At 39.2% G+C, this 26,554-nt stretch overlaps 1 protein-coding gene across 1 annotated transcript; it reads left to right on the plus strand.

The window, feature by feature from the left end:
• Window positions 1-2,484: 2,484 nt before the first annotated feature.
• NAF1 (nuclear assembly factor 1 ribonucleoprotein) lies at window positions 2,485-24,938 on the plus strand (the record flags this gene model as incomplete). The annotated part of the gene is made up of 8 exons (XM_080633431.1): window positions 2,485-2,714; window positions 7,476-7,611; window positions 10,650-10,743; window positions 13,300-13,382; window positions 14,485-14,645; window positions 18,520-18,571; window positions 21,553-21,658; window positions 24,529-24,938. The coding sequence occupies 8 exons, from the start codon at window positions 2,485-2,487 to the stop codon at window positions 24,936-24,938; spliced, it is 1,272 nt and encodes a 423-aa protein (XP_080489557.1).
• Window positions 24,939-26,554: the final 1,616 nt, after the last annotated feature.

A 26,554-nucleotide genomic window follows, 5' to 3' on the forward strand; every position in this document is an offset into this window, starting at 1 on the left:
TCCTAACTGAGGTGTTCTGAGTAACGGTGCAGTAAGAGAGCTTACTTCTGCTGTCTACACTTACAGCATATACAGGCTCCTCGCTTAAGACAGAGTAAAAAGCACCAAATGTCCATAATGTACCTATTCTGCTTGACCTATACATAATTTTAGAGAAATGTAAAAAAAAAATAAAAATACTGATGTTATATAGATAGAATCATAGAATATCAAGTTGGAAGGGACCTCAAGGATCATCTGGTCCAATCTTTCCAGGCAAAGCATGACTTAAACTATATGTCCTAGAATCCTCTCCATCCTCTCCCCCAGCACAGTGTCCCATGTTGGGGAATCCACCACTTCCCTGAGGTGATTAATCCAATGGCTGATTGTTTCCAGTATGAAAAATTTTCCTCTTGCGTCCAGTTGGAATCTCCCCAGGAGTACCTTGTGCCCATTACTCCTCATCTTTTCCATGTGACTCCTTGTAAAAAGGGAGTTTCTGTCTTCTTTGTAGTCACTCTGTAAATACTGTAACCTGGTGACAAGATCTCCCCTGAACAAACCCAGTTCTCTCAGCCTATTTGTATATCTTTAGTTTTCCTACTGAATTAATTCTGCTGGTTGCATCTGCTGTGTTGTCTTGCAAAAGAAGAGTGGAACTACCAGCGAAAAACATCTTCTCCTGTCAGATGCCACCTTCAGCGTGTGTGGGGTACCCTGGGGTACACACAACAGTGTGAAGCACCCTTGTGATGGTTTTTTCAACACAGCACAGACATTCTAGAGAAGAATTAAACGTTTTGGGTGCCCTTTGAGCTGTGGGCATGCAGTTGTCTCAGAACTGGAGGGGAAGTTTATTACACAGAAAATGTATCATCACCTCCTCTGCTGCCACCAGATATTCAAGTCCAAGACCTCTTTGGCACTGTCAGCATGCCCACAAGTAACTTTTCATGTATTTATTTATGGTCTTTCCCCTCAGACCTGTATAGTATGCTGCCGCTTACCCTCTTGCCTGGAAGGGAAGATAGCCTTAGCTCCTCATTTGGAAGGCAGTCCAAAGGACAGCATGATGAAGCTCTGTGATGGTCAGGAACACACAGTGTTGGCACAGGAGCACAGCTGTCAGATTACAATTTGGAGTATGGGTTAAAGGGGCTTGTCTGTAGGCTCACAGTCATAGTGATCTCTTGATCTGCTTGTCTTTTGCAAGTCTTTTTTTGTTTTCCCATGGATAAATCGTGTTTGAGAGAAAACTTGTGTTTTTTCTTTTAACCTACTGCCATAGGGAAGAGCTTTAAGTCCTCAAACAAATAGAGACAGGGGGATGGCAGGGAATTCACAGAATCATAGAATGTTTTGGGTTGGAAGGGACCTTAAAGATCATCTAGGTCCAACCCCCCCTGCCATGGGCAGGGACACCTCCCACTAGACCAGGTTGCTCAAAGCCCCATCCAACCTGGCCTTGAACACTTTCAGGGATGGGGCAGCCACAGCTTCACTGGGCAACCTCAGCCAGTGTCTCACCACTTTCCCAATAAAGAATTTCTTCCTAATTCCTAATCTAAATTTCCCTCTTTCAGTTTAAAGCCATTCCCTCTTGTCCTGTCACTACACACCCTTGTAAAAATATCCCTCTGTGGATTTCTTGTAGGCTCCCTTTAGGCACTGGCAGCTGCTCTAAGGTCTACCCAGAGCCTTCTCTTCTCCAGGCTGCACAAGCCCAACTCTCTCTGTCTTCACAGGAGAGGTGCTGCAGCCCTCTGAGCATTTTTGTGGCCCTCCTTTGGCCTCGCTCCAGCAGCTCCACATCCCTCTTGTGTTGGGGACCCCAGAGCTGAGTGCAGTACTCCAGGTAGGGCCTCATGACATTGGTCTCATGGACATCTATGATGTGGTGAATGGTTTGGTGATCCTAATGATGCCCTTAGGTTTTGCAGCTAGGTATTATTATAGGGTTACTGTGGCAGGATTAGGAATTACTATAGCAATTTGATATGAGGTAGCTTTTCTTAACTTTTGTTTTGGGTTTTTTTTTAATTACGTGAATCTTCTGTGTGTTGTCTGTGTATTTACAAAATACCAAAATTAATCCATCCATTAGGCCCTCAGCAGGAGTAGCCACAACCTTTACAAAGCCTCATAAAATCAAAACTTGTGTTCAATTTAATTTATTCATCAAATTTACCTAATATAAAGAGTGAAGTAAACAGAACTTGAAAAATTATGAGCTCATTACTGTCACCTACGTACATTTTTAATAGAACGAATTAGCTCAGCCAAGAGGCGAGACTAAAGAAACATGAAACGGACACCCTCCACCTCTCTCCAGACACCCCCAAACACCTCACCTCAACAACCTCCTGCCGCTGCAGGACGCTGAGCCTCTCCGCTGCGTCAGAGTCCCACCCATTCCCCGCATGCGCTCTTCACCTGGCCCGGAAGACCCCAAGTCTGCTGGGGCGGGGGTGCAGGGAGAAGCCGGAAGTAGCGTGTGGCGGCATGGAGGCGCCGCTGGAGGTGGTGTCGCAGTTGGAGAGCCTGGCGTTTGAGCCTGGCACTGCCGAGCCGCCGCCGGACAGAGCCCGGGACTCCCAGAGTTCTCCGAACCCCGGGGAGGGCGGTGGGGAAGACCAGGCTCCGCCGCCTCCAGCCGAGGGAGCGCGCTGCTCGCCGCCGCCTGCGAGCCCCAGCGGGCCTCCTGCCGCCGTCCCCTCGTCAGACTCGAACAGGTGGGTTTAGGCCGGGGGCGAGGCGGGCTTATCGTTCTCTGTGGGTCTCTGTCTTCTGGAGCGGCCGCGTGTGAGGGCCCGGGGTGAGCGCGGTTCTGTGGCTCCGCGCCCCGCTTGCGAGCGGCCTGTCCGAGTCCGCCCCCTTGCCCCGCTCCAGCGTTTCACCCTCTGTGGCTTTCTCTTTCCTGTTAAAGATGACATTTCCATTGGGATTTTGTTGTTGAATTAATAAGCCTCTAAGAACAGGTACTGTAAGGGTATAGGGTTATATGTAAACATGAGTTTGACGGTGGTGGCCTGTAGAGCATCATGGTTGGCTGGACCAGCATGGCCGTTTGAGTGTTCTGTTTGGTATGATCCTCATAGAGTGCTCCTGCATCACTTGTGGCAAGAAACCTGTAGTATTACTGCTGAAAAAGGAATAAATTAATGTAGGAGTCAGGATAAAGAGTGTGAAGATCTTAACTTGTGCACAGATTTGGCATCTCTTTAGGAAAGTTTTTTCTTAACCTGTATGTTTCTGATGAAAGTTTCCGCCTTCTGCTTGTATTTGTACTTTTGTGTTCTGTATAGGTGGTTATGCATTAACTATTGGGTTTGTGTGGCTGGGCTTTGGTAGCAGGGCGGGCTAGAGAGGTGACTTCTGTGAGAAGCTGCTTGAAGCTTCCCCCATGTCCAATAAAGCCAGTGCCAGCCAGCTCCAAGACGGACCTGTTGCTGGTCAAGACTAAGCACATCAGCAACAATGGAAGCACCTCTGGGGTAACGTTTAAGAAGGGGTAAAAGTTACTGGACAGGAGCAATTGCAGCATGAGAGAGGAGTGAGAATATGTGAGAGAAACAGCTCTGCAGACACCAGGATCAGTGAAGAAGGAGGGGTGTCCAGGTGCCAGAGCCGAAATTCTCCTGCAGCCTGTGGTGAAGACCATGGTGAGGCAGGCTGTGCCTCTGGAGCCCATGGAGGTCCACAGTGGAGCAGATGTCCACCTGCAGCCCATGGGGGACCCCACGCTAAAGCAGGAGGATGTACCCCAAAGGAGGCTGTGGCTTTGTGGGAAGCCTGCTCTGGAGCAGGGTCCTGACACGACCTGTGACCCCATGGAGAGACGAGCACATGCTGGAGCAGGTTTGCTGGTGGGAATTGTGACTTCATGGGAGGTGACGTGCGGGAGCAGTTTGTGAAGAGCTGCAGCCTGTGGTAAGGACTTATGTTGGAGAAATTTGTGGAGGACTGCCTCCCCTAGGAGGGACACCATGTTGGAGCAGGAGAAATGTAGAAGTCCTCCTTCTAAGGAGAAAGGAGCGGCAGCCACAATGTATGATGAAGTGACCATAACCCCCATTCCCTGTTGCTTTCTGCTGCTGGTGAGTAGGAGGTAGAGAATTTGGGAGTGAAGTTGAGCCCAGGACGAAGGGAATGGTCTGGGGAAGTGTTTTTAGGATATGGTTTTATTTCTTATTGTCGTATTCTAATTTGATTGGTAATTACACTAATTTGTCAAGTTAAGTATGTTTGTCCATGATGGTAATTAGTGAGTGATCTCTCCCTGTCCTTGTCTTGACCCATGAACCCTTCATTATTCTCTTCCCTGTCTAACTGAGGAGGGAGTGATAGGGAGCCTTTGGTGGGCACCTGACATCCACCCATGGTCAACCCACCACAGTAACTTGGGTTAGGTGTGACCTCTGTTTTGGTCTTGGAAGACTGCACACTTTGCCAGTGTTAGTAAGTTTTGTGTTTTCTTTTTGGGCCATTGCAGGAAGAGAGGTATGTGTTTCTTCTAATTAGTGGAAGTTGAAATGAAGTATGAGAATTTCCTCTTAAACAGAAGAGACTGAGCTTCATTAACAATTCATGGGTTAAATCTTTACTATGGAAATACTTTTTTGCTTAGCTCAGAGTTTTCCTAGAACATCATGGAGTGATAGAAAGTGAAATTCCTGACCTATAGCAGGGGCTTCACCTGTAGTCTTTCTTGCTATCAAAATCTGTTGTGCTAATGTTCAGATTAATATTAAAGATGAAATTTTGATAGCTTTGACTGGCTTTGCTCTCTACATTCATCTCAAACTTTTTCTTTTCCCCCTTTTTTTTTTTTTTTCTCCCCTTACTGATTGATCTCTGGTAGTCTGATTGTTTTTGTTTTTCTGCTATGTTGATTTTTTTTTTTTTCCCCAAGCAATCCGTATTTGGCTTTTTTAACAGGTTTTTTGGAGAGGTGCTCTTATTTGTTGTCTTTCCCCTCAGCATTTGCTGGGGCTGAAAAATCAGTAGGTAGCTGAAGGTCATTCATTTTCTTGTTAAGGAGACAATGTAATGCCAAAATATCTAGAAGGGAAGATTTTATATATCTTGTTTATCACTTTGCTTCTAAATGCTGCTTTGTTCATGGCTGCATCAGGTAAGAAAGAAACAATGCAATTTTACAAAAGATTCCTTGTATTGTGGTTTAAACCCAGCCAGTAACTCAGAACCACACAGCCGCTTGCTCACTTCCCCACTTCTTTCCCTCTGCTCCAGAGGGATGGGAAAGAGAATCGAAAGAATGTAAGTCTCACAGGTTGAGACAAGAACAGTCCAGTAACTAAGGTATAACACAAAACCACTACTGCTACAACCAAAATAATAATGATGAGGGAAATAACAAGGGGAGAGAATATGAAACTAAAAGGGGAAAAAGAAAACAATAAACACAAGTGATGCATAATGCAACACAATCTTGTGTCCCTCCTCACTGGCAGATCATGAGAGACTGAAAAATCCTTGATCAGGGTAAGCACTATCCATCAACAACTAAAATGTCGGTATGTTATCAGCATTGTTCTCAGACTGAAGTCAAAAACACAGCACTGCACCAGCTACTAAGAAGGAGAAAAATAAGTTACAGCTGAACCCAGGACACCTTGTGTCAGTATATTTTTATGTAAGGTTTGTAGTGTGTTTTTTCATAGAATCATAGAATAGTTAGGGTTGGAAAGGACGTTAAGATTACCTAGTTCCAACCCCCCTGCCATGCACAGGGACACCTCACGCTAAACCATGTCACCCAATGCTCTGTCCAGCCTGGCCTTGAGCACCGCCAGGGACAGAGCATTCACAACTTCCTTGGGCAACACATTCCAGTGCCTCACCACCCTAACAGTAAAGAACTTCTTCCTTATATCCAATCTAAACTTCCCCTGTTTAAGTTTGAACCCATTAACGCCTTGTCCTATCACTACAGTCCCTAATGAAGAGTCCCTCCCCAGCATCCTTATAAGCCCCCTTCAGATACTGGAAGGCTGCTATGAGGTCTCCACTCAGCCTTCTCTTCTCCAGGCTGAACAGCCCCAACTTTCTCAGCCTGTCTTCATATGGGAGGTGCTCCAGTCCCCTGATCATCCTCGTGGCCTTCCTCTGGACTTGTTCCAACAGTTCCATGTTCTTTTTGTGTTGAGGACACCAGAACTGCACACAAAACTCCAAGTGAGGTCTCATGAGAGCAGAGGAGAGGGACAGGATCACCTCCTTCGACCTGCTGGTCAAGCTCCTTTTGATGCAGCCCAGGATGTAGTTGGCTTTCTGGGCTGCAAGCGACCACTGCCAGCTCATGTTTTCATTGACCGTAAGTCCTTCTCCACAGGGCTGCTCTGAATCTCTTCTTTGCCCAACCTGTAGCTGTGCCTGGGATTGCTCCAACCCAGGTGTAGGACTTTGCACTTGGCATGGTTAAACTTCATAAGTTGGCATCTGCCCACTTCACAAGGATGTCAGGGTCCCTCTGGATGGCATTCCTTCCCTCCAGCATATCAACTGAACCACACAGCTTGGTGTCATCAGCAAACTAAATAACTCGCCATGGTCAATTACTCCATGTGTTGATTTTAGTCCCCAACTTTTGAAAAAAAGTCTTGAATACTTGCTAAAAGAAACATGTTGACATGAATAAGGACTGAGTTCTTACTGTGCTCTTTACTTGAAATATTAGGAATCTAAGACAATAAACATCTCTTATGCAAGTGCCAGTGAAAAATACTAAATTACTAATCTGTGTGAATATGTACATGGGGAATTCAGGCAGGCTAGGAGTTATGGAACTGGTCTCTTTTTATCTGCCAAGTTAGATTTTGGTTTTTTAACCTGCATAGTGCTAGGTGCATTGCTTGGAATAAGTATTTTCTTGGCTTTGTACTACTGTTGGGATTGCACAGGAAGAGTGACTAAGCTACAGAAGGTAGTTCAATGTATTTGAAATATTTTTTTGTGCTCAGTTATGTCAAGTGATGTTCAATGCTGGGAATTTTAAGTGGTGCATAAAATTGGAAATTTTGACAGTGTTTACCTAGGGTACTGTACTGAAGTTATCATCCTGTGACTCTAATGTCTCTTTCCATTTGCAAACCAGTAAAATATACGTCCCAAACTGTAACTGTCGTGTATGTCTGGCAGAGGATGCTGGGGCTGGATTCTTGCATGGGGTAGCCAGTTGGAGAAACTAGGCTACGTGAACTTGGAGGTGACTGCTGTCATGCCCCATGCACCGTGCAACAGTGGAACAGCAAGAACCCAAACAAGCCATTGCAATTGTTAGCTTCAGCAGGTTCAGAGCAAATGCTACTACTTGTCTGAAGGGTTTTGTTTTATTTTTTATGATCTTGTCCAGTGGCTTGTGGGTTTGGGAAAGATTATACATTACTCAAATACCTTTGGTTAATAATCTGGCCACTGTTTGTCTGTAATGGAGAAGTCTATATTCAAACTCCTGTGTTTGTTTTATTCAGTGATACAGATTCGGATAGTTCATCATCTACATCTTCTTCGTTTTCACCTTCATCAGTGTCTGATGAAGATGATCATCCAAATGAGAAGGATAACAGATCTTACTGTATTAAAACAAAAGATGAGTTGCCTATTGATGTAAGTACAATGTATTATTCTAATAACCCAACTTAAAATATTTGGTACATTTTTAAGACATTGCAATATCTAGTGATTGAATGGACGCTTTCATACTACTTCAGGTATAGCACAGATAACTTAAAATGTCTTATTTTTCAGTATATTAAGACCACTCTATGGTTCACTTTAGGTTCACTGTGCTTCATTTTAGGTTCATATGTGTATAAGGATGTTTTAGTACATGATTTGTTGTTTGCATATTGCAGGCTTTCATCATCCTTTCTGTATGTGAGAGACTTGAAGGTCTGATGTGTCTTACAGACGTATTTCAAATATGTATAGCCTAGAGGTAAAAATTTCAATTGTTGTATTAAGCTTCCCACAGGTAGAGGTTGCATTGCCTCTACGAAGTTAAGGAAAATTATTGAAGTGGTCATAGAAGTGGTTACTATTTATTTTATTCTGCAGTTTTTGTTACAGGACTATTTTATGTATTGCAGATCAGAACCTTAATTTGCATCAATATACGCTCTTTTTTGTTTTGGTTCTCATAAATAACATGCTTATTAAGTATTGCTGCTGTTATTCCTCATTATCTCAAAATTAAAAGAGGCTTAAAGGAATGAGTTTTAATAATAATCTGCTAACATTATTAGCTATGCATCATTTATAATAGCTTACAAATAAAAGCCATGTTACAATATAACACTGTAATATCAATTTACATTAACAGTATATGTTTATCTGTTAATCTGTAGATCTCTCCCCGTCATTAAAAATGCTTACTGGCATGAGAAATGAGTCCAGCGAAGGGTACAGGAAATGATTAGAAAGGTAGAGAAAAAAAACTCTGAAGAGCAGAATCATTTGCATACATATACCTTAGCTTCAGTGCTCTGTAGGAGTTTGTAATGAAATCCTAGATAACTGTCTGGAAAGGCTGAAGCAATTACTTGCATTAGTAGCAGCAACAACAGGAGATGGGAGTATGTTAATTCTTAAACTGTTGCTCTAGAAACACTTGGAGTAAAGAAAAACTCTTAGGATATCCTTTTATTCCTGAAATTAATCAAAGATTGAGAAACACACAGAGTGTGTGCTTGAAGGAGTAAAACATCAGAGCAGTTCCTGCTTACATGTACTTTGTTTTGAAGTATGGTTAATATTAGAACTGTCATAAGTGCTTCTATGACAACTTTTTTTTTTTTCCCAGTACTGAACATTTAAAAAAAAATTCCTTGCTCAAATAGATGTACTTTTCAGGTTTTATTTTCCTTTTTTTCTCAAATATTTATTTAAATGAAACTAATCTCTTAGTCTGAAAGTGATCTATTGATCTGCTCTTTTGTCTGATTACTAGCTTGAGGTCCAAATGTTTACAAAACATCTTTCTTTCAAGTTCTGGCCTGATTAATTTCAGTAAAGCTATGGCTTTTTGCCAGTGGTAGTTAATAAGAACCAAATTTCCAGCAACCACATTATTTACTGTATCTTGTACTAAGCTGTTCTACAGTAATAGAATTGGTCTGTTCAAAGAGTTGTAGATTCTCATGTAAATTGGAAGGAATAAAAATCAAAAATTAAAATGTATCTGTTAAAAATGAAACATTATGATAAGTCTTTTACCCAAAAGTCCCCAATAATATGTAAATTGTTAAAGCATGGGTCAAAGATAAAAGATTAAGATATATAACTGGAATATGTACTTCGAGGGGTGGGGAAAGCTGCATGTGTGAAGGCGAGTTAGTGGAACTATTTTAGAAACCTTCCTTGAAGTGTAGGATTGGCAGGTACTGCATGTAGTATGACAGATGGTATGGTTTATGAGTTTGAGATTTCTGATCAAAATGTTAGCTTTCTGCATTCTAGCCTTTGGCCTTTGAATTGCTCTGGCATCTGTGACTCGGTTGTCTTAGCAGTGAAGTTTGGTTTTATGTTGAAAAACTTGCTGTCTTGCAGAAGAGTGTGGTGTTTCTGTCTGAATTTACATCTTGACTTTAATGCTATCTTTTTAATCTGGGAAAGTCTTGGCCTCTGTTTGGTCTTTAAGTTGCTCTAGAAGCCTTTGACAAGCACTTTTGTTAAGAGTGAATATTATCAGGTGATGTTTTGATAAGGCAGGATAAGATTCATCTATTGGAGAGGGATTTTTTTTCTGGAGGTGGCCTTTAAAAGTACATTTCAGTGCTAAGATTTGGACAGTACCTCCAAATTCAGAAGACGTTGAATTTGAAGATAATTCTTACTCTAGTTGACCTTACCTTTGTATTCTATTTTGAATTCACAACAGTATATATGCAGAGAAATTTTAGTTTGTAGGTAAACCAGAGGTAGATGATGAGTTCAGTGTTAATCAGCCTTTGATAGCAGATTTTGATGCTAAAATTTCAGAAAAAAGATTAAATTGATATTGTTTGTATACCAGGGTATTGTTTGGATATTTGAACTTTGGGGTTTGTTTTGTTGTTCTCTGATTATCCTCTTATACCAAAATACAACTTTTAGCTAAAAGTAATTTTTTTTCTGTGGGTTCATATGATCTTTACATCATAAGGTCTGAGTCATGGCATAAATGGACAGACACCATTTTGTCAAATCATACGATACATTTGACGTATCTCGTGCTATTTTATCTCTTGCTGTGTACGCTTTCCTTCTGTCACGCATTGAGTATGGTTACAAGTTGTCCGATTTATTTTTTTTTTTTTAATTGATGATTTACTATTGTGTTGTACATTGAACTTATCTATCTTGGAAGGTCAAAAAAATGAACAAAATATTTTCGGTTTTCTCCAGTTGAAGTTGGCTTCTATCTTTAGTTGCAATGGAGTTATGTAAAGTAGCATCTCAATAGAAAAGGTGTCTTCAAAAGTGACTTTGCCCCAGGAAGAATTCATTTGGAATTATTCTGAAAGAGACAAATCAAACTAGATGTTTTTATTAACTCTTCAAAATGCTAGGAGGTTTTTCTGATTGTCAAATTTATGCAGTGCCAAAGTGATGAATGTCTTAGTGTGATGAGATTATATTCTGAACATTGATTTAATTTTTTTCAGGACCTGCCTCCTGTTGAAGACTTAACAATAATTCTGCCTGATGATGTTGAACTGAAGCTCTTTGGGACAGTTTCCAGCATCATTGAGCAGCTAGGTAGACAATATAAGTTTGCTCTGGTTTTAATTAGAATAATTTCTGTCTATCTCTGCATGAGTTGTGTACTTAACTGTTCCCTCATAGTGTCATTCTATTTTGGGGGGTAGCAGGTTGCTGAATGAGAACTCAGACTGCTAAATGACATTTCCCAGGCACAGCTACAGGTTGGGCAGAGAAGAGATTCAGAGCAGCCCTGCAGAGAAGGACTTGGGGGTGTTGGTCGATGAAAAAATGAACATGAGCCGGCAGTGTGCGCTTGCAGCCCAGAAAGCCAACCGTATCCTGGGCTGCATCAAAAGGAGCCTGACCAGCAGGTTGAAGGAGGTGATCTTGCCTCTCTACTCTGCTCTCATGAGACCTCACTTGGAGTACTGTGTGCAGTTCTGGTGTCCTCCACATAAAAAGGACATAGAACTGTTGGAACAAGTCCAGAGGAGGGCCATGAGGATGATCAGGGGACTGGAGCACCTCCCATATGAAGACAGGCTGAGAAAGTTGGGGCTGTTGAGCCTGGAGAAGAGAAGGCTGCATGGAGACCTCATAGCAGCCTTCCAGTATCTGAAGGGGGCCTACAAGGATGCTGGGGAGGGACTATTCATCAGGAACCGTAGTGACAGGACAAGGCGTTAATGGGTTCAAACTTAAACAGGGGAAGTTTAGATTGGTTATAAGGAAGGAATTCTTTACTGAGAGGGTGGTGAGGCACTGGAATGGGTTGCCCAGGGAGGTTGTGAATGCTCTATCCTCGTCAGTGTTCAAGGCCAGGTTGGATGAGGCCTTGGGTGGCATGGTTTAGTGTGGGGTGTCCCTGCCCATGGCAGGGGGGTTGGAACTAGATGATCTTAAGGTCCTTTCCAACCCTAACTATTCTATGATTCTATGACTGTAGTGACAGGACAAGGGATAATGGGTTCAAACTTAAACAGGGGAAGTTTAGATTGGATATAAGGAAGAAATTCTTTACTGAGAGGGTGGTGAGGCACTGGAATGGGTTGCCCAGGGAGATTGTGAATGCTCCATCGTTGGCAGTGTTCAAAGCCAAGTTGGATGAGGCCTTGGGTGGCATGGTTTAGTGTGGGGTGTCCCTGCCCATGGCAGAGGGGTTGGAACTGGAAGATTTTAAGGTCTTTTCCAGCCCTATTTTATGATTCTATCATTCTAATTTTCTATTAGCTGGCTTACATCTTCTAAAAATTAAGATACTACAATTATTATGTGTGTGCTTGTATGTGATTTTGATGTTCCCTTTAACTTTCTGGAAATCTCTGCTGATCTCTGTAGCAAGCTTCCAGGTTCATTGTTTTGCAGCATGTGATACCTCTAAGTTGGGTATTTCATACTATGAGGTGAATTTAAGGCTGGGACAGTATAGGTTCATGTTTGCTTCCCACTAGTGAAAACCAAGATGATAGGACTTTTCTGTGAACTTCTGCTCAATGTATCAGAATTTAACAGAACTTTGCTATGTTTTGCTTCAGGGTACTTAGAGAAGTAGGGGAAAAAAAAAAATCACTGTGTGGGTTGTAGTCTAGACAATAAGCAGCTCTGGTGTATATGAGAAACCTGCCCTGGGACTGAACTTTGTGCCCTGGAAGAGCAGAATCTGAGGATTTTGGATGGGTTGAGGTAGGAGAATTCAAATAGGCTGTAGGCGATAATGCTTCTCCTGAGTTTCATGTGACTGGCATGACATTTTTCAGAAGATTTTGGTTTGGAGTGTTGTGTTTCGGTTTGGTGGTGGTGTGTTTTTGTTGTTGTGTTCTGGTTTGGGCTTCTGTGGTTTTGGTTTTTTTGTTTGCCTTTTTTTTTTTTCTTTTTCTGCGAAGGTATTTTCATGAAGGTTAAGCAACACATTGGTTTCTTTCACTACATGTTTTATCATATAGGTAGACACAAAATAAACTGATTTCCCTAATCTTTTGAAATTCAGTGAGCTATTAAGCCCGTGGCATTGTCACAGCGTTGCTTGACATGTCAAGTTGTTTGCAGACTTAAATAATAGCAAAGTTTGGGTTTCAGCTTGGTGAGGTGTTTGTTGCTTTAAATCCTGTTATGTAAGTTTAGCAATGATAATCTTGTTAGTTTTTTTGGAGTCTGAGTGACACTAAGTGCTTGAGTGACTTTATTTGCTGATGGAGAGGCGTTGAAAATGCTTAATTGAGCATTCTATTGTTTTTAGATGTAGAAAAGATTGCCTTCAGAGTTGGAATTTTTGAGTGCAGTGCTGCTAGGCCACTGTATTGACAGCTTTAAACATAATTCTTGCTGAATTTAAAGGTCCAGTATTTCTGTAGACTAAAGCAAGAAATGTGAACTACTACCAAAGAAGAGTAAACTACTCTAAAAATTTCAGTGTCTGAATCTGGAAAACCTAAAAACGAAGTAGCCTGTATATCAAATCATGTATTTAATGGAGGAGGAACATGGTTCTGTGTCCTTTTAGGAGCTCTATGAACTTTAGTGGACAAATAATGGCGTGATTTATGTTTCTTTGCAATTAACTACATGCTGCTGTTGAAACAAAGTTCTAATTGATTTGTTTTTCCATCTTAGTAATAATTGAATCACTGAGAGGCCTACCTCCTGTAAATGAGGAAAGCATAATATTTAAAGAAGATCGTCAAGTAGCAGGAAAGGTGTGTATAAAGCAAAAGATCTGTTATTCTAATATAAAATTAAAAGGTTTTTTTAATGTTCCAACAAGTAGTTTTGAAGTCAACTAAATTAAAGATGTTTTCTTGATATGTTATTTTTTATTTGTGCTTTTTACTCTTGCTATAATCATCTGAGGTTTTTTTAATCTCAAGAAAGAATTCCATCCTTATGGAATTACAATGTGTGATGAGTTTCAGCACATGAGAGTGCTTTTGGAGAAGGAGAGGTTGCTTTCAGCTGTATTATGGCTCTGCTCTTTTATTGCCAGGAGATGGGAGCAAAGATTGGAGAAATTAAGAGTCAAGTTTCAGGAAAGATGGGGAATATGTATGTATCTAAGCTCTGCTGCTCCAGTTTAAGGCCAGTGTTTGTTTTATGCAAGTATAATGAAGATGTTTGCTGAGAGGGGAATATGTATGTATCTAAGCTCTGCTGCTCTAGTTTAAGGCCAGTGTTTGTTTTATGCAAGTATAATGAAGATGTTTGCTGAGAGGGATGTTTCATTTAGTTTTGTATGTTTTGTGGGGAGAGAAAGCTGTCATCTAGAATGGTTACTGCTGTAATATCTTTGAATGCTAGATGTGAGTGAAACAAAAACTCAGCCTGAAATTACAGATGTTCTGTACAAAATCTCAGAATTCTCTGTTCTCCACAGAATTGGGGAACAGAGAGGGGAACTGACATAAAGGCATCTTGTAAAGATGAACTTTGAAGAATAAATGATCAGGAGATTGTTCTCAGTGTAAGAGATTTGAAAGCATAATAGAGAAAAAGATTTGACAAAAGGAAAGATTACTACAGTAGAGGAAGCAGACAGTGAAAGCAGTGCAATTGGGTGGATGAAGGCAACATCAGCATGTGAGAACTTTTCCACATTATGACTTTAAACAACTGGGGAAATACGCTGTCAGACAAAATGTGGTAATAAAGCTAAAGCATGAAAGTCACTCTATTTGCTACATTTTGCAGATATATTACACTTCTTAAAGCAAAGCATCTTAAAGCTTCATGGGGATCTACAATGAAATTAACTATCTACTCTTGGTGGTTTATTTAAACATTTTACTTTTGTTTGTGTTTCAGATATTTGAGATATTTGGTCCTGTTTTACGTCCTTTTTATGTGCTAAGATTTAACACCTCTGAGCATATCAAAGCAAAAGGTATTAATGTGCAAGACAGCATGTATTTTGCTCCATCAGTAGAGGACTTCACCCAGTATGTATTTGCAGAGAAACTTAAACAGTGAGTATGACTTCTTTTCTAATATGATTGTAATGCATTTTGGATATAGTTAAAATACTGGATTAAAGTTTAGCTTTGAGTGAGAAACTGTAGGACTAAGCTTGACACTAAAACTTTCTTTTAAATACTCAGATGTGTTGTAATAACAAGTTTGTACTGTTTTGCCTTTCAGAACAGTTCAGAGTAGCTGTATATTACAAGCTTTTAAAGTGCTATAATTGCTAAACTTTAGTAGCTTCTTATTCAATTCAATATCTTAAGTGTTCCTTCTTTTCATGTTTCTGTGTTCCCTAAAATATTGATAAATCCCTCCCCCATGGTCACGCATGTATAAAACCACGATGATTTTGCAAGCTGTGGTGTTCTTCAGATTCTTGTTTAGTTTCATAACTTAAATAAACTTGTTTAAATTCTGAACAAGTTTGTATTTATTTACTATGTTTATTTCATGTTACAAAGCCAGAACTGAAATTTAATTATAAATAAATTTATTGTACAGTTGGAATATAATAATTCTGCATGAAAATTACCTGCTGTAAATGAGGGATGGGGGGAAAGAAGATTGAAGTGGCAATGTAGTGAGATACTCAGGAACTTCCCAGCAGTGCATCTCCCAGTCTGCCTGAGGAAGGTAGCATGTATGAGTAGGACTTGTTGCTGTTTAAAAGGAAATGTATTCAAAGATACAGGTTAAGAAATAAAGCATAATAAATGACTGCTAGACATTAGTATTCTAATTATTATTAATAAATAATGGTCTGAAATACCCATAGGTTAAAAAACTTCAGTCATACAAGTGACTTATTCTGTTTTATTAGGATTAGTTCTCATCTGACTTGCAAATTTTTTTCTGACTATAGCAAATAATATTGAAGTTTGCATTAATCACAAGTCTGTCAGTACTCATACTGAGTAAGTTTTTCTTTAGCCATGCCTGTGTGGCCAGGCCTGTAGGAGTTTTTTGTTGCTTTGTTGTTTGGTTTTTGTTTGTTGGGGTTTTTTGTGTGTTTTTTTTTTGTTTGTTTGTTTTGTTTTTTTGGGGGGAGGGATGTTCCTTTCCCATTTCTGTGGAAGCAGAAGTCTTCCTTTCAGTCAAGACCAAAATAGATCACTTTCTCACTCTGCTGCTTGTTTTTCTGTAGCATTTTGATGCCAGCTGGTCTTTGATTGGTGCCATTAAACTTTGTTGCTTAGCACAGTAACTGCAGAGACTTTAATCATCTGCTTGCTACATCAATAACTGTCATACTCAGCATTTGAGGTACCAGATTCATGTTTTAGTTCTTTTATGTGCTTTGCAAGTAGTTTTGGGAACTACTTGTCTTTGGTAGTACTTCACTATCGTACATGGTACAAAATTAAACGCTAGGTAAGACATTTCAAACTTGCATGACTTAATCAGCACAGTTGAACAGAGCATCAGGCATTGTTTCTTGTCCTGAGTTAAAATGAGCAGTGTGAATACATGTGAAATCTGATGTAAACCATAATTTCTGAATAATTTGACTTGTTACATCTTGCAGAAACAATATTTTATTTCTGAATTTTGTAAGTAAAGTTTATTAAGGTTTTGTGAGGCAGTGGTGCTGTTTCTCAAAGCTGCCTTTTCGCAAAGTAGGTGTCACTGAAAAAGAATAAAGAATTTTGATTTCTGACCTGTGCTGTAATGTCAATATAAAGAAACCAAAATGCCATGGATAGTAGAAAAATCAAGCTTTGGTCAGTGCTTCACAAGAAGGCTTTTGGACCTTAGCATATTGCAAATTTGATGACCAGTGGTTTTTATTATCTGCTTTTTATTAGTTTGGCTCTGTGCAGACCAGATTGTGATGGTACTTCAAAAAAGAAAGGAATCGGGATTAAGATCTGAAAGAAACCTTACCTTTGAAGCATTTTCTGAAATCTGGAATGCAGTCTGCTTGCATTGTACAAAGTTGCAGTGCTCTAAGTCTTGCACTCTATAGGAAAATGAATGGTAATGTAGTGTAAAACTTGAATGCAAAATAATTTTTTGAAAAAAAATAGGTTTGTGTTGTATTGCCAGAAACACAAAGTAATTCTAAAGAAGCTCATGTGTTTTCATGATTCCTCCAAGGCACCTTTTGTTAGACTTCCAGATCTTACAGTGTCTTAGATCAGAAATTAGAGAATTACTATTTTGTTCTTTGCAAAAGATTATGAAGTATCTCGCAGCATGAAAGGTGTTTTGTGTTTTGCTGAAATGGGGAAGGCTGCCTTGGGAGAGTGAGATAAGCTGCCTGAAGAACTTACAAGGTTTAAATTTTTGCAGTCAGTAGTACTACATATTGCCTAATGACCACAGCTCTCAAGAATTCCTTGCATGTGGTATTTCTGGCAGGCGTGTATTGCACCAAAATAACAAGATGAGAGGGAGAAACAAAGAATTTGGTTCAAAATAATAATAATAAAAAAAGGTGTTAAGGTGTTATTTTCCATCTTTGCATAGGTAGAGGGTTTTCTGCAGCTGAGAAATTACTGATACAGAGCCCTCGTCTTCCTTTCCTCTCTGTAATGTTTTCCTCTAATTGAACTTTAAAATGGCTTGCTTGCTAATATGATTTGCACATAATCACAAAGGTGGTGTGTCTTTATGGTTTTCTAGTGATATGTGGGGATTAAGCTTCAGTTTTTTGGTTGGGTTGAGGCACAAAGTACCTCCAGATGACTTGCCAGCATTCTCATGGGCAGCAGCAGCCTTTGACTAAGGACCTCTTCAGACCAGGCTACTTAAAGCTGATGGTTCTGTACTTTGGTGTAGCTATTGCTGCTTGATTGTTACTGACTTGATCAATACATAAAAAACCCCTTGGTTGTTAGAGCACTGATTGACAACGTTTCACACTGAACACGGTGTCTTAAACTCTATGTTTCAATTGCAAGTAAGAATTTTTAGTATTGCATTATTTTATATAGTTTGTTTGCATAGATAAGGATTCTGTCGGAACATTTCAGACCAAAACATATTAAATACGCAAGCAGTGTGGAAAAACATTCCACAAAATTTTGAAAGCATAATTTAAATTTGTTCCACAAATTCGTGCTAAAAAATTTTCTTGATCTTTAGCAAAGTTCTTAGTGGTGGGTCAAATAAATGAAACCATTTTGAATTAATTTTGGTGCTTGTCGGGCAAGGTAGTTGATTTTTTTTCTTCCTTAATTACCTTTTTACCTTTCTTTTTAATTTTATATTTACAACAACATACAAGATGAAACCTATTTATCTAGCCAGTACTGTCCTAATAGAATTGCAAGCCAAGCTTAGAGGTTTTTTGATTCTGAATTCATTTGCCGTAGTTATACTTAATGCCTGTGTCCTACTAGACTATTTCGTTGTCCTTTTTAACTGAAGATGTGTTCTGAAACCAGAAGAATGAGAAAGCTTGTGACTGTAGTCAGCAGTTAGCATAAGGAAGTTGCAGTGAGCAACCTCAATTCAGGTTCAAAGCAATTTATATTCGATAGGCTTCATTGAAAGAATATTGACCTAAGCTTAATATAAGCTGTACAAAATGTTCAGTCTTCACTGAACATTTTTCATTGAATTTTTCATTCACTGAACGTTGAAGATTTTTCAGGTGACATACATAGTGAGGTCTTAAGTTGATCCTTACATTAGTACTCACTTAAAAATGACACTAAAAACAAATGTCTGTTAGGAACAGGCAGGTCCTGGTGTTGGAGATCTGATACTTTGAAGAAAGTGTTACCCTATTTGCTACAGTACAGTTCTTGCAAATTATTTCTAACTTGGAATATTGCTACAACATGACTCAAAGACATGTTCTGTAGCCTCTTCACACCCTCTCCATTCCTCTTGATTGTCTAATTTGTGGTTTGTTTTTTTTCTCTTTAGGGAAAAAGGTTCAGATGCATCCTGGAAGAATGACCAAGAGCCACCACCTGAGGTAACTATAGGATTGTTTTTTTTTGTTGTTTATTCTTTTTGATTACACAAGATATATATAGAAAAATTTCTGTGCAGAGTAACTAATCAGTAAAGTTATTTTTCTCATGCAGGCAAGAGTTGGATGTACCTTCTAATTGAAAAGATGGCCATGCTTTTCTTGGAGGTCTCACGATCAGTGTAGAGAGTACTACCTGTCTTTTTCTACTTGCTTTTTGCAATTGGGAAAATGTATATCTTTGTCGTGAGTTCCTCTGGTCCTTTGAGGACGTGTTTGGCAACCTGAATGTTCAACTTTGAAGGACTTCTTTATGTTGCCTAATACTTTTGCTTCTGCTAGTGAAATTCTGTCCCTGCTATTCTTTTGACTGCAGCTTTGTCTTTTACCTCGCGCAAGCACAATTGTTTGTCTTCAAAGGCCTGCTAGTACTCTGCAAATAGTATTACTTGAGTGTTTTAGCTATCTGCTCTGTTAGATTGACTTGACAACTTCTCTTGCGTTCTTTGAATGGCTTCTCAGTATGGTTTCCTAGGACAGCTTCTTCCATACAAAAGCAGTAAAACAGGATCATGTAGAAGTGAGAGCTTCTGATGACCACTGAGATTATTTCTCTAGGATCTGTACAGCTTTCTTCAGTGAAATCCAGGCTTCCTGACCAGTGCTTTTCAACTCCACTCTAACTATGCTTTTCATAACTGTTCTCTTCTTCAATAAAAATCACAAGGCTGGTTAGTTGTATTGAAGTATTTTCGTGAGATCTGTTTTCTGACTTAACACTTGAGCCACTTTTCCTTGCAATTTCTACTTTAAGCCTATCTTACCCAAAATAGCTGAAGTTTCTGGAACCCTTGTGTTTACCATAGTCTCCTAAAGAGATCTTTGTGGGGTTTTTTGGTGTTTGGTTTCTGTTTTATGTTTTGTGGGGGTTTTTTGGCTTGGTTTGGGTTTTGTTGGGGTTTTTTGTGTGTTTGTTTGGGGTTTTTTTGGGGTTTGTTTGTTTGGGGTTTTTTTGTTTGTTTTTTTTGTTTTCTGTTTTTGTTTTTTTATTATTCTAAACAAGTTTTTAGGATAGACTAGACTATTTCAGTTGAAAGGTACCTACAGCAGTCATTTAGTCCAACTTTGCTATAGGGCTGAAGGAAGCTTAAAATCGGTGATGGCAGGGATTGGTAAACCTGATTGCTGTTGGACACCTCTTTGTGTCTGCTGTTTGTGATACATCTGTACTCTGTTTTGGAAAAAACACCACATTTAACAACTTGTGATGCTTAATTAGAATAATCTTTGGGTAGTTCTAGCAGTCAGAGTTAACACTAAGATATACAAACTGTGACAGCTGGTGAGCTGATACAAAGCAGCTTTTGCTGTGAAGGTAATAGTTGTTGACAAGGGTGCAGATGAAATCTTATGCTACTGATGCTTGAAATTGTCTCTTACAGCCAGGTTTTTTTTTAATGCCTTCAGCTGGCAGCTGGTTCTATAACTTTTCTGGCCAGCTTGCATAATAAACTGCATGCAGTTGCTGGAGTCAGTTCTTTTTGTGATATTATGAAGCTTTATTTGTTTGTCAATGTTAAATCAATCCATGCTAGGCATTTTATTCTTCTCCTTTAAGGTAGATGGCAAGTGTTTAATTTCCGACAGGCTTGTAATTAGCCCAGTTTAACTGGAGACTCAGTGATATGATGTCTCCTGCCCTTGTCTTTGGAGTCACAGGATGTGATCTGTGTGCTGAAAGGGTACCAGGAGCAGATAACTGCAGTTTCTCTGTGAAGCGGCTTTTATGGAAAGTTACGTAGAAATTAGCTAGCAACAGAAGGTACCTGTTGATTTTATTTCTGTTCTACTGGAGGATGGCTTATTGTGAAGTGCTTAGAAAAAGCAGGAGTTAGTGAAACATTTTACTTCATGGCATGTATCATCTTGTATTCCTTGTGTCTTTTTTTTTTTTTTTTTTTTTTTAGTAAAATTTTAGTTCAGTTATATAGAAGAGGAAATGTTTCAGAATTAACTTCGTGTGGCTGTTGTGGTTTAAGCCCAGCCGGCAACCCAGAACCATGCAGCTGCTCGCTCTTTTTTAGCACCGCTTTAGTGCGGTGGTTTTGAGATCCTTGCTATGTATATACTATAGAGATACATCAGCAAGCAGCAAACCCCTTCCTTTCAGAATTGGGAAAGGGTGGGTGACCCCTTTAAGTCATATGAGCAAGCTGTTTTTCAGGGACCTAATTAATGCTGACAGATCTATTTCCTTTTACTAACAACTTTCCTCATTGTAAATGTAAGCTAGGATCCAAAAGGTAGCAAAACCTTGTGTAACAGTAACAAAATGTTGCAGTGACATTAAATCTATTGTGAATGACAACATTCTCCAAAGCTGAAAATTCCTTTGGCGTAACATTGCTATTGCTTGTTTAATAGGAACAGTGTTATTAAATATACTGTGGGAAATTCCAATGTAGTGACAATTTTAGACTAGAGATTTTTTTAATGCAGTTTCATCATTCTGAGTATTGGTACCAAATTATTTTTAACTTATTCTAAAAATCCATGTTTTAATTCATCTACTTTGCAGTTTGGCCTTCAAAAGCTTTTTCTTGGCAATAACTAGCCAGCCCCCTCAGATGTCCAATTTTTTTCTTACAAACATAAAGGCAATCAAAAATTTGTGTTTGGTACTTGAATATTACAGGTTTTTTGAAAATTAGAAGGAATAACTGAGTATTGTGTAATTATCTTATGAAAAATTTGTGGAGCGTTAATACATTTATTGTGTTGAGAAGTCAGCTGAATGCACTTTGGCTCTTTGAATGCAAAGTAGGAAAGTGCAGCTTTAATATTCCTGTAAGCTCACTGCAGCATAGATTGTTCTCTAAATAATGGTTTATTGCTAGAGCTGAAGTTCTCTGCAGACTTTATATGGCTTTGTTTCACCACCTGTCCCTTTCTCCCCCGCTCTCCAATTTTTCATTTTTAACCAGGCCTTGGATTTCAGTGATGATGAAAAAGAAAGAGAGGCAAAGCAGAAGAAAAAGAAGCCTCAAAGTCAAGGAAGGAAGAAACTCAGATCGGAAACAAATGCATCAAGTGAGTGAATACTATGTGAGAATTTTTATGTTAAACTGAGCTTGAAATACACAGCGATACTTATCTTAGTGATTGAGCTTTCATACAGTTAATCAGTATTTCTGTGTTTTTCAAAGTTATATTCATGAATTTGTGACTACATTCCTTTTGGTTTTTTGTTAAAGGAAAATGTTTGGGTTGGGTTTTTTTGGGTTTTTTTTTCTTTTTCTTTTTCATTAAGCTGTGAAAGGGAAGTAGTATAGGAGCGGGATACTTAGAGGAGATTCAGAACCTCTTGCAGCAGTATCGACTGACAGAGGGAGGAAAACAGATGCCATATTTTGAAATTTAGAGCTTGCTTATTGCAGGGGTTATTGGGGCCCAAGTTCAGATTAATCCTTTGAGTGCAGGGGATGATAGAGGTAAGCTATGTGCAATATTTGGAAGCCTTTTGTTTTTTTTCAGTTAGGGAGAAGACACAAGACACAAGTCTTACAGAATTTATTCCTCTGAAAATGAAGTTCTTCTTCATCCATGGCATATAAATGCTTCTTTAAAATAACTGTTTCTTGTGTAGCCTACTGAGAACCTCTGTTTACCTAACACAATTGTTAGATAAACAATCCTACAATAGTTTATTAAACTACATACAGTTTTTCATAATATATATAGTTATCTTCACTTACCTTTCTCCTGCTATTGACAGATCTGTTCCAGGTATATGCTTGCAGCTGTTCTGTTTGCAGTAACCAATTTTCCTATCTGTCCTCTCTATTGACAAAATTTTTTTTTTTTTCTTTTTGGTTGCAATTTTGGTTGAATAATTTAAATCATATCCCTCTTTCTCTGTTCTCACTGGTCTGCTCCTGTTGCATGCTTTTCCTACCACACCCTTCAAATACTGCTGACTCTCATACCCTCTTCCTCTTCTTCTAATGGTCACATATCAGGTTGCTTCAACTGTCTGCAGCACAGTGCTTCCCCCCACTGAATTTCTTGGACTGACTTCCGTGAATTTCCTGCTCTTCCTTTGTAAAGCTGCTAGACATGCTCTGCTAAACCCCTTTTCTCATCATCTGCAGAGTCAGTTAACCCTTTTACTCTGTCTACTGTACATTCCTCCCTTGTACCCTTCAAAGAAAGCTGCGATCTTTCTTGGACTGGCTTTTGTGCTATAGTTTTGACAGTTTTCCTTTAAGGGAAAGGTCTGAGTTGTGCCATATTTTGCCTTCATTGCTGATGGTTATTTTCTCTCCTGGTTTCTGCTTACCTAGCGTACGGCATGTTTTCCACTGTATCCTCATTCTGCCAGCTTATTGTAGACTTGCCTTTGACTGGGGCTTGCTGAGGCTGTTGCTGAGCTATGCTTCCTAACTGAGAACACAGTGAGAGGAACTTTCTCAATCTGTCAGAGGAGTATGGATTATGATTTGCTGTATTTTTCCAAAATAATGAGGTATAAATTGACATTGTATTCAATTTAGTTTGGCTATGGAATTCAACAACAAGGATGTCTGGCAAATTGAGGCACAAACAGCCTCAGCTGGAGTTTTGCTTGCTTGCATCTTCATAAAACTCTTGAGTACATTAAAATTGACTTGTTAGTCTTTTTGATAGAAGAAGGAAGAACAAAAATATTCACTCAAAGAGCTCTTAAATCCTAATCCACAATAAAAATGAGTAGAATTCCAGCATCCAGCTAACTTTCCAGACTTAGCTTTTTAAAGGTGCAGATGTTTCTATGTTGCACAGTGCCAAGGTTTAGGTCCATGCAGATTCTGAAAATTTGTTGATTTTTAAATGGTGTTATGTTCTTAAATATCTTTTCACTTCTAGCCCTAAAATCCTTTACAGAACATAGAATCATAGAATGGTTAGGATTGGAAAGGACCTTAAGATCATCTAGTTCCAACCCTCCAGCCCTTGGCAGGGATGCCTCACACTAGACCACATCACCAAAGGAGATGTCCAACCTGGCCTTGAACACTGCCAGGGATGGAGCATTCACCACTTCTCTGGGCAACCCATTCCAGTGCCTCACCACCCGTATAGCAAAGAACTTCTTCCCTATATCTAACCTGAACTTCCGGTGTTTAAACCCATTACCCCTTGTCCTATTGCTATAGCCCCTAGTTTCAGTTTAAATTCTACAGCCTTTTGAATATCTTATCAGCTTTTTGGAATAATTTTAATACTTTGGTGCTCTTAGTTTTATAGCACTTATCCCATTAATACTCTTACAGTACTTTATAAAGTGGCAGTACGTTTGTTATGAACATTAAAATATATGCTTATAGTGACCTGTACGGGAAAAGTTCATGTTAGAAAGATAAATGCTGAAAGCTGATTGGCTAAAAGTACAGGCTGATTTTTCTCTGATAGTGTAAGTTAATTTTATTAATTTGAGTTTGAATAATTTCTTGTGTCCTATGTCTGTGCTCAGGTTTGAAAGCTGTATACCACTTCAGTGCAATGCAGTGTTGATTTATCTTCAGTTTTAAAATGTCTTGCTTTTAAATCTTGCTTTAAACCAGAGCTTCCAAAATACTCAACAGTTAGGCTTCTAAAATACTCACAGTTTGAGTGTTCCTGTAATTCATTAATATGAACAAAAACGCCTGGAGGGGAAGAAAGTGAAATTTCTTTTCTAGTGACTGAATTTGCAACCCTCAGGATCATCCTTTCTATAACTCAGATAAATCAAGATGAGTTCCTAAACAGTAGAGTTGCCATCATTATTTGGTTGTTTATGTATTATTTGCCACTATTATTTAAGATTACTGGGCAAATTTCCTTGAGTTCAGCTTGAAAGATTTGCAAGGACTAAACTTAACCTTTACAGAGCAATATTAAAAATGGGGGTGGGGTGGGGTGTGTGTTTTGTTTTTCAGGTGAGAATAAAGGACTTCATCAACCAATGCAACAGCCTGCTTCAAGTTATTCAAGGGGATATCGTGGCAGAGGGTTCTCCAGGGATCCATTTCCTCCTTCATCAGGCCATCCAGGGTTTTTGAGACCACAAGTAAGAGTGACACAGTCGTACTCTTCAGACAACAGAATACCTCAGGAATCTCCAGTGTTTCCTCACAGAAAAGAAAATCCAACGATGCGACCGTATCCATTTCCTCCTCCAGTTTTTGGTTCTGTTAATGATATGCATCAATTCCACCTTCCACCTTCCAATCCAAATATGATTTGGACAGGCCCAAATATGTACAACTCATCATACCCATTTTTACCACCTCCACCGCCGCCACCTCCACCGCCACCAGATAGCCATCCTCAGTTCAGGCCTTACTAAGTTTCTGTAAATGTCCATACAGAGCATTGCAGCTTAAAGGGAGGAAGAGCAGGCTGCGAAAATTATATTCCCTTATTTTGGCGATGCTTTGTTTTTCTGCAACAGACAAATGCAGCATTTGATACTTTGTGAGACATCAATAGAAACCTTTTTTTATATATATATGTATATGTTTTCTGTTTCAAAAAAGAAAACTGTATGATAAAATTACTGAGTATTAAATAATGGTTTATTTTCCTAAGATCTGCAAGTTTGAGATGATAAATAAAAATTTTTGGAGACCAGTATGTAGTGGTGGAAATCTTATTTTGTAAAAAAAAAAAAAAAAAAATTAGGAGTTTATGTAGGTGAGGATATGTCACATAAACGGTACTTAAATATTTTTAGAGTGGTTGTGTATTGCTATGCTGAACTATTTTTCTCAGGTTTTGCAAATTTTGCAATCTACTTGCATGGAAACTGAAAACCTGGCACCTAAATTTTAAGCTAGGTGTGCCACTATTTATATAAGGTATAAGTTCTGTTATCCAGCTTTTAGTTTTTCATTAATTTCATATTAACTAAAACACTGGAGCTGGATAGTTTTGGTTTGTTTGTTGTTTTTGTTTGTTTGGTTTTTGGTTTGGTTTGGTTTTTTTTAAGTAGGTGGGGTAGCTAGATCAGAATTTGATCCAGCAGCTGAATTACTCTTGTCAGATTTAGTGTCCTACAATAGCTATAGAGTTCAACTTATTGATTGTATGTTTTGCAGTTAATTTATGATGTAAAACTGTACGTTATGGGGAAATTGAAGCCAGCGTAACTTCTCTAGCTTGTCTTTGCTGCTGGTGCAGAAATGCGCATAGATACGGAAAGTACGTAGTCAGCCTTTCTAGGAAGAAGTTATCAGACCTGTTGGGGGAGAAGATCTGCCATTTCAGAACTCCCTTGGTTAAATTTACATCCTGAATGCAGGTAGTACTAGATTGCTATTTGATTGTGTTTGCATTCATAACTGTCTCTTGTGAAATTAGGAGGTTGTCAACCAAAGATGGCCTACTACAACCTCCACCTGTCCAAAGGGGCAGTCCTGCAACTGCGTTTCTCTAGTATTTGTGAAAGTGGCTCCGATTAACTACAATGGAAACCTTACACCGCATGAAGATTTTAAAAAGGTGTGCAAGTAAGAAGGTTGTATAGATTTTTGGTTTTTATGGCAAACAGGTGCTGTACACAAGTTTCAAATTGCTGCTGTTCAGTGGTCCAAGATGAATAAGACTGGAGGAAAAATGGCAGGATTTACGAAATAACGGGAGGTTAGAACTTAACAGTAGTTTGCTTTCATTCAATGAGATATGGTTGAAAAGCCTGTAAAATGCCTTCAAGAGAGCGTTTCTTATTTTGTTATTCTTTCCTCTCAAAGGTGAGTAAAGTAATGTCAACATCAGAAAAACTTTGAATCCAGGACAGAATCTTCAGAGGTGACTCCCATCAGCTCTCTGTTTGTGCCAGAAGTATCAGGGATTGCTGGGCTCTGGACTGTGATGGGTCAGATGCGAGTCTTCGTATAGTATTTTATTGTAGGCCAGTATTTCTCTATGACTCATATGATGTCTGTTTTCAGATTCAGCTTGGAG

This window comes from Psittacula echo (assembly GCF_963264785.1).
Source record: "Psittacula echo genome assembly, chromosome: 1".
NCBI lineage: Eukaryota > Metazoa > Chordata > Aves > Psittaciformes > Psittacidae > Psittacula > Psittacula echo.